We start from the raw sequence: 12,121 nt of genomic DNA, 5'->3' as shown, positions 1-12,121 counted from the left end.
TTTCTGCAGTGTTGTGGCAGTCCTTCGAGTGCTCAGAACTACTGGAGCTCTCCCTTCCCTAACCAAAAGATGCCTTTACAGTATAGTTGCTCTGATATTTTAAAAGAGATACTATGTAACATATAAAACTTTCACAGACTTCCAAAACAATTTACAACCAAAATATGTAGTTGCTCTAACCTTTTGAAATACACACACACAATAATCTACAAAATGAAAGAAACTACCATAATATATTCATTAAAATACCTTTAAATAAAGTAATCAGTGCTATCATCAAAAGAAAGGCAAGTTCTGTTTGCTAAAGTGAAATTTTAAAAAATCAGACTACATTTTACACTGCTTCAAGCAGAACATAAAAATTTACTTAAATACAGTTTCCAAAAAAAAATCCATAAGAGTTGTATGGATTATTCAGTACTATTCTTGTGATGTTTCTGTCAGGGAACAGGAAAGATGACTACCTTTCCATAAATATTGTTCTGGATTTGCAATGCATACAATAAATATTTATGTGAATTGTCTGAATATATCTTAAGTCCATACCCAAAGTACATCCACTTAAGTTATATTGAAAATTAATTTAAAATTTAAATTTAATATACAGCCTTATAATTGGTGTAGAATACTCAGCAATTCATTATAATTGCTCCATTTTATTCATAGAAGATACTGTTATATAATGAAAGAAAGAAATTTCTACTTTCAGGCTTATTTGTATATCACTTTCAAATTATATTGACAGCCTGATATCGAAAATAAATACATAAATAAATAAATACATATAACAGTACTTTATCACAGGCATTCAGCCCATTCTCATGACCACATGAGAGCTATTGTTATACTCTAATAATCCCTGGGTAGAACATTGCATGTCTTTACTGTATGTAGGGTTTCTGTGCACACTGAATCCCCTTATATTTATTTCAGTATGTGGAATTATCATACTGAGAAATCAACTTTATTTACACAGCCTTACTTAGGAATATAATTCTAATGGTTGGGTTGGCAATATATAAATCATGTAGCAATGTTAGACCTGTTTCTTTAAATCATACTGTAAAATGTGATTGGTTGCTGTTTTCCTCAATTGGCCATAAGAGGAAGCCAGAATGACTATTAGCTCTCTGTTCATTAGATGCTGGGCTGATCTGATCTGAGTGCCGTGAGCTATTGTAAGTTTTGCAACTGCTAGCAGACTTTGAGTACTGAACTGATTATATGATACTGGACTATGTTATTTGGATTATCCCTTAACTGAAAGACATTGATGACTGACTGTCTTATCCGTGTATGACTTGGACTGTTTGATGGACTCTGATACCTCTATTTCCACGAAAGTAAAAGCCTATTTAAGCTGCAGTGTCTCTGTATGCTGGTTTGTGTGTTCTCCAACACAACTCTCACAACGCTTCGCTGAACGTACTCGCTCTCCCAACAGGGAGCGTACCTAACATATTGTTATAGTAATGACAATGAATTTGTACAAAGAGAGAATGCTTGTTCTCCCCCCTTCCCCTTGCTGCTTCTTTCCAAATGTTGTACAGGCATATCTGATTTTTTTTCAAACTGTGAAATTTTGGAATATAATCTGTGCATCTGTAGCTGCCAATCCTTTGCATGATCTAATCTAATCTTAGAATGTTTCCTATCTGTGTTCAATGCAATGAAGGTCATTTTTTGTGTTCACTGAGAACAATATGCGCAGGAATAGATGTTAGGAGGGAAACAGAGCTTCCTTTGAAGAGAAATATTGGCAGGTGGAAGCTGTTTAACTCTTCTATGGCTTGGCAGTAGTAGTGCAATCAAAGGAGGACATAAGGGGTGAAGACTGTGGCTCCACTCAGCAAATAGAACTGGCAGAAGGCTCTGTGAATGCAGCAATAAGTGGAGAAATAGATTTTATAGTCAAAAGTAGTGAAATAAGTGAAGAAATACATTTTGTAGTTAAAAAAAAAGTTGCCTCAATGTGGATATTTATTCTACTGGCCACAAACCAAAATTATTCAGTTATACTGCAGCTTGCCTGTTTTTTCCAGCATATAATTCATTTACACTACAAAACAATTTAAACACTATTTAAATGTGTGGTATCCTCATTTACTTCTGCCCTTTTTCAGCACCTTAAAGCTACAGGACATGAAATTAATTTTGAAGGAACCAGGTTAATCTCCAAAACAGAACACTTAACAAGAGAATAATTATGGAAGCTATCGAAAGAGAGAAACACCCCCACAACATGAATAAATGTGACGATACCTCCCGCCTACCAGACATCTGGAAACCAGCCCTAGTCAACAAATGAGCCCCACCCACCACCCAGGCCACTACAACACGAAACAACAATAGACACACAGCCAACACCAATCAGCACCAATCTACCAATCATGATACAACCACACAACCAATCATTCCACTTACTGAAACAAAGCCAGCACTCCATACATACCTCCACCAAGATTTATAAAAAGATGGCAGCTCCGATCACACTTTAAGCCCAAAACCCAGCCTGAAGATGACGAGAGAGACCTCGCTGAAACGTTGCCAAGACAATCTCAATCTTACACAGGAAAAGACCCGAATACAACAAGACCAGCATACTTATGAAAATCTTATAGATAGATGATAGATAGATAGATAGATAGATAGATAGATAGATAGATAGATAGATATAGATAGATATAGATATAGATATAGATATAGATATATAGATACTCTGGAATGTCTCAAGCAATTTTGACCAAACTTGGTATACAGATGACTTGCCCTCTGGAGACAAACACTGTGGGGGTAAGACACCCCTGTTGTGTGTGTGTGTGTGTGTATTCCAGCATAACTCTGGAAATCCTCGGCCTTTAAGGAGACCGAATCATGCTCCCTTCATAGGCCTACTGTGTGAGAGAGGCCTAGGTGTTACATGCGGACGTATGTTGTTAAATTTACATGTTTTCACATGCTCCGGTAATTGGTTGCCCAAACCCCGGGAAGTTTAAACAACTGTCATTGGCCGGCTGGGCTGACGGAGCTCCTTAATTTACATGTTTTCACATGCTCACCGGGGATTGGTTGCCCAAACCCCGGGAAGTTTAAACTACTGCCATTGGCTAGCTGGTCTGACGGATCTCCTTAAAAGCCAAGTTCCGGCAGCCCAGCCAGCAGAGGGCAGTCACTTACTTTTGCAATAAAAAGTGCCGAAATTCACTTGTGCCTCTCGCCTGCTGCTTCTCGCCAATCTAACACAGGCCTTAAAGGCCCACTGTGTGAAGGAGCATGCTCAATCAAAGACCTCTGTACTGGCCTAATCAGGTTCCCTTTGCTTCATAGGCCTACAGCCTAAGCAGATTGCCCGCCCCCATCTCACTGCAGCGGCCCAATATTGCAGGAAACAGCTGTGGCCTGTGTTCCCAGGATCATCCTTTGCCCCAACTCAGGCCTAGGCTTCCATCACACAGTAGGCCTACGAAGCAAAGGGAGCCTGATTAGGCCAGTACAGAGGCCTTTGATTGACCTTGCTCCCTCATACAGCGCTTGGGAGGAGGAAGGGAGAGGGCAGGGATGAGGGGCATGGGAGTAGAGGGAAGAAAGGCCTCTCTCAATGGCTCCCTGTCAGACAAACGCTTCAATGTCTATAAATACCCGGGCAACGCTGGATCAGCTAGTATTAAATAAAAATATATCTATAGTTTTTCTCCAACTGAAGATCTTTTCCAAAAGCTCTGCAGAAGAGACTTAAAATATTTTTTACCATTCTCCTAAAGAGTAGAAGGGCTAATCTGGCTTCAAGAGGTATTTCAAAAGAAGTGGCCCACCACTAAGAAGATTGTGTTCTAGACACCAAGCAACAACATCTTGTTTTGACTAGACTATATGGAACAAGCAGATTTAATTTGGAGAAAGCAGTCTCAATTGTTCCTGCAGGAAAAGTGAACCCCGTCCTGAACAATAGATGGTATGTCCACAGAACTAGAAAGTTTCTGTTCCAATAACAACTGTTCTGCTATGCACAATTCAGACTTTATAACTCTGACTACTTCACAGGTTTTTGTCTTCTTAGTCCTGTATGTGATAGCAGCTACACCTCCTTCTACTAATTTCCATTAGCTGAATGAGTTCTTTCCATAATGATTTCCCAGCCATTTATTTCTTTTTCTCAACTTCTTCCTCTTTTTATACCTAAATCTCTTTCCATCTAGCAGTATTCAATTCAGCTAAATGTCTCACGAGTCCAAATGCAGTCCAAAGTGTCTTCTTTGTTTCTTTTTTCAGCACCTACCTACAAATACATCCATTTTCCCTCTAAAAATAACATCAACAGCAACAACAATGCTATTATCTTGCCAACCAAATTTACTGTAACAGTAATGGAATGAGCTAGTAAGTAGATTTGGGCAAAGAGTTGTCAGGTTAAAAAAAATAACATTTAAACCAATATTCATGACAGTTGCATTCATACGAGATATTAGAAAGAATTTCCTAATACCATTTATTATTCCCTAAAATATTTGAATATATTATTTCTTTAAATGTTCCAAGTAGTAAAACAAAAAATGAGATGATTTGGTCATCAAGACATGTGCTACACAGCACTAAGGCTTTTATTTGAACAATAAAAGTTTTAGCTTTATCAACTTTTTACCCCTCTATTTCTTTGACTGAGAAACATTTTATTTCTGGGTTTCTTTCAGGACAAACCGTCAGAGACCAAGATGGTGGTGGAAAAGTCCACAGCTCCATCTGTGGCCCAACTAGCAGGAAAATTTCAACAGCAATCATCAAATTCTGGCAAGGAGGTAGGGATAATGCAACTACAAAGGGAAGTTCAATTTGCTCATAAGACATCCCCCGTGTATATATTCAGATTTGAGCATTCCTTAAAGAACCAATACTACATATGTTCTTTTCATATCTATCTCTTTTCTCTTTATTTTTCATATGTTTTCCTCTGTTTTCAGGTCCCAGTTCCTAAACCAGCACGCAGAAAGCCACCTTGCTCTCTTCCCCTCCACACAAATAAGATGGAGCTAGGACAGAATGGTGAGGTGGTAAGTATCAATATTTTAAGGAAACTGAATTGTACTTCTTTTATAAGACATGTTAATAAGAACTCTAAAACTGGTGCTGCAATTGCTGTAGAGGTGTTTGGAATTGTACATGGTAGTGATTTCTTTTCATCATGGAGCATGATTCTATTTCACCAAGTTCTGCTACTACGGAATTCTTGCTTGCCTCTTGACAGCTGTAAATATGCCTGCATGTTACTAAAAGAAAACACTCTATTGATTATCATGTTCCAGGATTGATTATCATGTTCCAGGAAGAATTGGGCTTCCAGCAAATGCTTAAAAGCCCTTCATGGTAGTGGATCTGGGTACTTGAGAGACCGCCTCCTGCCAATCACCTCCTCGCGACCAATTAGATCACACAGATTAGGCCTCCTCCGAATCCCATCTGCCAGTCAGTGTCGACTGGCGACTACGCGGAGGAGAGCCTTCTCGGTAGTAGCTCCGACCCTTTGGAACGATCTCCCCGTGGAGATCCGTACCCTCACCACCCTCCAGACCTTCCGCACAGCCCTTAAGATCTGGCTATCCCGTCAGGCCTGGGGTTAGATTGTAATCCGTCCCCACCCGAATGATGAATGTTGTGTTCTATTTTTAATTATGTATTGTTTTATGTCTCACTGTTTGTATTCCCCTCCCCATGAATTGTAAGCCGCCCTGAGTCCCCCCAGGGAAAAGGGCGGCCTATAAATAAACTTTCCAATTCCAAATTAATCCATGTAAACAAAAGCAAGCATTGCTATACACTTAACCATATATGATTATTAGACTGATCATATACCGTATATACTCGAGTATAGGCCGACCCGAATATAAGCCGAGGCACCTAATTTTACCACAAAAAACTGGAAAAGTTATTGACTCGAGTATAAGCCTAGGGTGGGAAATGCAGCAGCTACCGGTAAATTTCAAAAATAAAATAGATACCAATAATGTTTTTGAATATTTATTTCAAAGAAAAACAGTAAACTAGCGGTGTATTCAATGAAATACTTCACTCACCTCATGATGCTGATGTCCCGCTGTGATGATGATGTCCCGTGCAGCCGCGGGAGCGATGTCCCGCCTCCTATGACACACGGCACAGTGATTCCTATCATTGGATCACTGTATCAGAGGAGGTGGGACATCACTATGTGGCTGCTTGCCATAACAAGGAGGAGGTGGGACATCGTTGCAGAGTGGCAGGAGGGGGAGGAAGGGGAATCGTAAGACAGCCCTGCATTACATTAGAACGTGAGGAGGGGGGATGGTGCGGTGCGCGCTGCGCGGCAAACTGACACAGAGGGAGGGGAAACTCACAGGGGCGCCGGGCCATTCACGAGCGTCACCCAGCGGCATGGCCCCACCCCTTTTTCTCCTCCATTTCGGGCAAATTTTTCACTGACTCGAGTATAAGCCGAGGCGGCTTTTTTCAGCCCAAAAAGTGGGCTGAAAAACTAGGCTTATACTCGAGTATATACAGTATATGGTTACTACTAAAATGAGCATCAACCTCTTTAGATAATTTTACATTTTCTAATTAAAGATCAACATGGATGTAAAATCCAAAAGCAAATATCTCCAAAATATAGCTTACATCTTCCTAAACAAAGCAGGTATGAGTACATAAATATCTAAAAAAAAAGATTAACATTGAATCATGAGAGTAAAATGTTTAATAGTAGGACACAACAAAAGGACCAAATTTCCATGAAATAGATAATTTATTTGTGGATGATAGGAGGAGTTGAAGCAAATAAAGAGTAGGGCTATTGAACAAAGTAAGCAGTGTCACCTGTTTTTCCTCTTTCTGATACCACATTCTCTCTCTTTTCTTCTCATAATTCCTCTCTAAACAACCTGTTTCCTGTGGCTTGAGGTATATCAAGAAAGAGGCAGATATTTCTTATAGAGATATAAATTTGTCAAGAGTTTTTTCTAATTAACTCCAGTACTTCAGGTTTCCCCTGTCTGCTTCTTATTCCACATATACAATATATACACATTATACCATTTTGTTTCAGGGTAAATAATGCAGTTTTGCATTCTTTGCATTCTCTCTTCATACATTTCCTTTTTGGGATTAATTACCATGTCTTCCAACTGCCATGTGCAGATACAGTCTACACACATACAGTACATTAGAAAGTCACATACCATAGTAACCTTAAATGTTTTATCATTTTTCCACATGCATCAATTTATATCTTATCATTTTCAGTAATTTCAGTGCTTTCCATTTATTTTTAATTAAATGGCAACAATTATAGTGCCCTCTTTAATTTCATTTTTTATATACAAACCTATAAAATATACCTTACAACATTTCTTCATTTCAAATAATCTCAAATTATATCACATCTTAGTGACTCCTTGTTTATCCCTTTCTTTGTGTCTACTTTCCATTAATTCTACTGGGAGATTAATCTAGTTTCTACTATTACATTGTATCAAATGATGGTTATATCAATCTGTGGCAGCAGTGTTAGTAATGGCTCACAACTAATCTAAGTACTCTCCAAATGTGTGGATGTCAGTTTCCAGAATCCATAAGTCCCCCATGACCAATGCTGAGAAACATAGGAGTTGTAATCTAGACATCTGAACAATGCTATAATTGCAGAAGATTGTTGTGATTTAAGTAGTATATTTCTATTCAGTGACTCTGCCATCTGAATAACATCACACCTGTCGACAGTGGCAGCATTACCATTTATTTATTTTATCAATTTCAACCACAAACTCAAAAGGTTTATAATTAAAAAGTAAGGACAATGAATAAAAGAACAAGAATGCATAAGAGGCCTAAAGACAGACATTAAAAAATCCCCCATCCAAAAAGGGATTCACCGTCAACCTCTTCCAAGACCTCATTTCATTCCATATAAGAAGTCAATAAAAATTGGAGAAGGGTAGCAATAGGAATTCCCATCCTTTTAAGTTAGATATCCTTTCAATTTATATTCATTGTGAGGTCAGATATCTAGCACGAATATGACAGTACTGGTCCTGATAAAACCCTACAATCCTAATACCATCTATTGTATATATATTTATATCTAACATATGCACATCTTTCTTTTGTGGAATATAATCCTTTTCAAGGAGGGTTTCTCAAGGGCACTTGTATTGATAATAATATTTTCCTAGAGACTTTTTATACTTAAGGATTAAAAAAAAATTAAAAATGAATCAACTGAACACCAAAGATTTTGGCAAGTAATAAAGGTGGCTCTTTCAACCAACTCTGTTTCTTATTACACTATTTACAGAAACCATCCCCAAATGCTCCTCGTCCTATAAGGATAAAGCCCAAAAGTTCTCCTCTCATTGAAAAATGCAGGTAAGATCTGATTGCATCACTGCTCCTCTCCTAATGTTTTTAAAACATTAATAGTTAAAACATTTGGAACCTCTAGTTGCTGATGTCATGCAGGAATTTTTTTTGAAAAGACAGAACGATAGTGACAATATGGAATGTAAGTAGTATGAACACAGGAAAGCTCAACAAAATGAAAATGAAATACATTGACTACACATTGACATCTTAGGTAAGGTGACCAGACGTCCCGGATTTGGCGGGACAGGCACGATTTTTCATCGTTTTTCCTGCGTCCCGCCCGCTTCTCAAAAAACCCCACTTTATTTTGGCGCTCGCTGGCTCCCCCGCCCATCAGCTGCCGCTAGCTCGCTCGTTATTTCCTCATCTATTTCTAAAAATCTAAGCCAGCCCAGCCTGCCGCTCACTGATTGGCCTGGACTCCAGCCAATCAGTGAGCTGGCTGGGATGGAAAACTTTAAGCACGCACGGGAAGTTTTCCATCCCAGCCAGCTCACTGATTGGCTGGAGTCCGCTTAGCACGCCACGTGAGTTGCAGGAGTCTCCATTTCATTTCGTGGGCGTTTGCTTTGTTTTGCTGCTTCAGCTTCACTGGTGAGTAACCGGTGGGAATTAGTAACCTGCGCGGGGTTACTGAAAACAGCCGCCGCAGCCCTCCTTCCCTTCCCTGTGTGCGAGAAAGGCGCCCGCTCGCCAGCCTGCCCACCCTTGGACTCCGGGGCAGCACCTACCCAGCGCGGCCGCTGCCGCGCTGGTTCCTTCGCGCCCCTCCCACCCCTCTGCCTCAGCAGACCTCCACGCAAGAGCGGCAGAGCGAACGAGCGGCCACAGCCGTCGTTGCTTTTAAATGAGGCTCCGCTCGCTGCTCATCCCGCTCCTTCTTCCTCCTCCTCCTCCCCTTCCACCCTCAGCAGCAGCAACGGCAGCCGAGGAGGGAAAGGTGCACTTTGGCAGGGCTTCCACAGCGCTGTGGAAGCCCTGTCAAAACGCACCTTTCCCGCCTCGGCTGCAGCAGGGATCGTGCCGCCACTTTATCTTTCTCCTCCTCCTCCTCCCCTTCCGCCCTCAGCAGCAGAAACGGCAGCCGGGCCGGGGAAGGGGCACTTTGGCAGGGCTTCCACAGCGCTGTGGAAGCCCTGTCAAAATGCACCTTTCCCGCCTCGGCTGCAGCAGGGATCGTGCCGCCACTTTATCTTTCTCCTCTTCCTCCTCCCCTTCCGCCCTCAGTAGCAGAAACGGCAGCCGGGCTGGGGAAGGGGCACTTTCGCAGGGCTTCTGCCGCGCCCCCAAGGACCGCTGACCTCGCGCCGCCGCCGCTTCTTCTTCTTCCCTGGCCTTCCCAGTTAGCTTGCTTGAAGCTCCGAGGAGGCGGGAGGAGGGTCGCAGGAGTGGAAGTGGGGGGAGGTCTCCCCGGCCGGGAAGAGCTGAGAGGCTGCCGGCCCCTTTCGCAGGAAAGTTAACTTTTCTTGGCGAAATCCTGCCCCCCCCCCGCGTGGGTGAGTGGTCGGCTGTCCTCTTCCCGTAAGCCGCCCGGAGTTACCTGTGTGTGAGGTGGGCTGCCCTATGCATTTGCGTGTGTGTGCTGGAGAGAGAGTGAAAAAGAGAGGGAGAAATAATTATATTAATTAGATAGATCAATCTTTCTCCACCTTGGAGACTTGAGACTTGAAAGTGTGTGGACTTCAACTCCCAGAAAGGGAGTTGGGAGAAAGGGAGAAAGGAGGAGAGAATGAAAGGAAGATGGAAAGAAGAAAGAGGTAAGGAGAGGAGGATGGAAAGGAGAGAAAGAGGGGGAGAGAGGGTAGAAAGGGGAAGAGGAAGAGCAGGAGTAGGAGAAAGGTAAGGGAAGAAGGAAGGGGAAGGAGAGGAGGAAGGAGGAAAGTAGAGAAGGGAGGGAGGGAGAAAGGAAAGGGAAAGGAAAGGAGGATGGAAGGGAGAGAAAAGGAAGGAGAGAGGGTAGGAAGGGAAAGAGGAAGAGCAGGAGCAAAGGAGAGGTAAGGGAAGAAGGAAGGGGAAGGAGAGGAGGAAGGAAGAAAGTAGAGAAGGGAGAGAGGGTGAAAAGAAAGAGATAAGGAGAGGAGGATGGAAAGGAGAGAAAGAGGAGGAGAGAGGGTAGGAAGGGGATGAGGAAGAGCAGGAGTAGGAGAAAGGTACAGGAAGAAGGAAGGGAAAGGAGAGCAGGAAGGAAGAAAGTAGAGAAGGGAGGAAGGGAGAAAAGAAAGGGAAAATAAGGTGGTGTTATAACAGGAGGAAGGGATGGTAAACAAAGCAACCCAAACTGTATATTATAACCTATTAAATGAAATAATAAATGTATAAGAATGATAAATGTTAAAACACTTGTAACCAAATGACATGCTATATGTGATGATGGGTTTTTTTCTTTTTGTTTTGTTTTGTTTTTATTGTTGTGGGTATGTGTCGTCTATGTAACAAAAAAATAAAAAAGTTGATAGGCAAGAGGAAGGAGGAAGGAAGGAAAAAAGAAAAAGAGGGAGAGAGGAAAGAAGAAAAGATGGAACTAGAAAGGAAAGAAGGGAGGGAGGGGAGGAAAGGGGAAGACAGGGAAAGAGCAGAAAGACAGAGAAGGTGAAGGTAGATAGGCAGAAGGAAGGAAGAAGGAAGAAATAGGAAAGGAGGGAAGGAGGAAGGAACAGAAGTGAATAGGAAGAGAGAAATGGAAAGAGCAGAAAGACAGAGAAGGTAGATAGGCAAAAGAAATGAAGCTGAAAGAATGGAAGGAGGAAGGAAGAGAAAAGGAGGAAGGGAGTGAGTGAGGAAAGAAGGAGAAAGGAAGGAAGAGAGGGAAAGAGCAGAAGACAGATAAGGTGAAGGTAGATAAGCAAGAGGAATGAAGGAAGAAGTGAGGAGTCTCGAGGAGGGGGAAAACATTTAGTGACCAAAGTTACAATGGCATTGAAAAAAGTGACTGATGACCATTTTTCACACTTAGCGACCGTTGCGACCATTTTTCACACTTAGCAACCGTTGCAGCATCCTCATGGTCACGTGATCAAAATTTTGTTTGGCAACAGATTCGTATTTATGCTGGTTTCAGTGTCCTGGGGTGACCTTTTGACAAAAAAAAATTTTTTTAATCAAGCCCCCCCCCCCCCCCCCCCCCCCGGTCAAAGGCGTTCCTCTTTTCCAATCTGAAAATCTGGTCACCTTAATCTTAGGCATCAGCAAATTGAGTGAAATTTCAGAATATCATAATGCTGACTACTACTCAGAACAAAAAAAAAAATCCCAGAAAGACAGTGTTTATATACAATGTAGTCAAATACAGAATAATATCAATTAGACTTCCTGCACAGCTCTTTAATAAAATGGTTATTCAGATTTAATTCTAACCATTGAAGCAGGAAGAGAATTGATGAGTTTTATGGTTAAATTCAACATGAAATCATCAGCTGGAAAAGGAAAAAGGAAAAATGTAGTTCAACTTCAAATTGATTTTTAAAGGATGCCAGTGAAGATAGAAGTACGGAAATATACTGAAATTCTATGCAGTACAAATGCCCCTATCCAACATGGTGAGACAGACTAGCTCCAAGTTAGTGGACAAGTGAGAAAAGATTGTATATTCTCTCTGCATTTGTTCAGTATGCTGAGAGAAGCTAATCAAGTTTCCTTCCAATAATTGGATTGGTTGGAATTGGAAACAATTATTGGATGGAAACAAATCAAGGACAGAAGTTAACTAAGGAGAAAATTGGTAACAGTGAGGACAATG

At 41.4% G+C, this 12,121-nt stretch overlaps 1 protein-coding gene across 1 annotated transcript in view; it reads left to right on the top strand.

Moving 5' to 3' along the window:
* RCSD1 (RCSD domain containing 1) overlaps positions 1-12,121 on the top strand; it is a 38,820-nt gene that overhangs the window by 15,826 nt on the left and 10,873 nt on the right. The window contains exons 2-4 of the mRNA XM_032220296.1: positions 4,689-4,793; positions 4,956-5,045; positions 8,318-8,383. Of these exons, the coding sequence (XP_032076187.1) occupies positions 4,689-4,793; positions 4,956-5,045; positions 8,318-8,383 (261 nt within the window). The remainder of the gene's footprint in view (positions 1-4,688; positions 4,794-4,955; positions 5,046-8,317; positions 8,384-12,121) is intronic.

Source organism: Thamnophis elegans, chromosome 6 (genome assembly GCF_009769535.1).
Source record: "Thamnophis elegans isolate rThaEle1 chromosome 6, rThaEle1.pri, whole genome shotgun sequence".
Taxonomy (NCBI): domain Eukaryota; kingdom Metazoa; phylum Chordata; class Lepidosauria; order Squamata; family Colubridae; genus Thamnophis; species Thamnophis elegans.
This window is presented reverse-complemented; position numbering and strand designations above follow the sequence as displayed.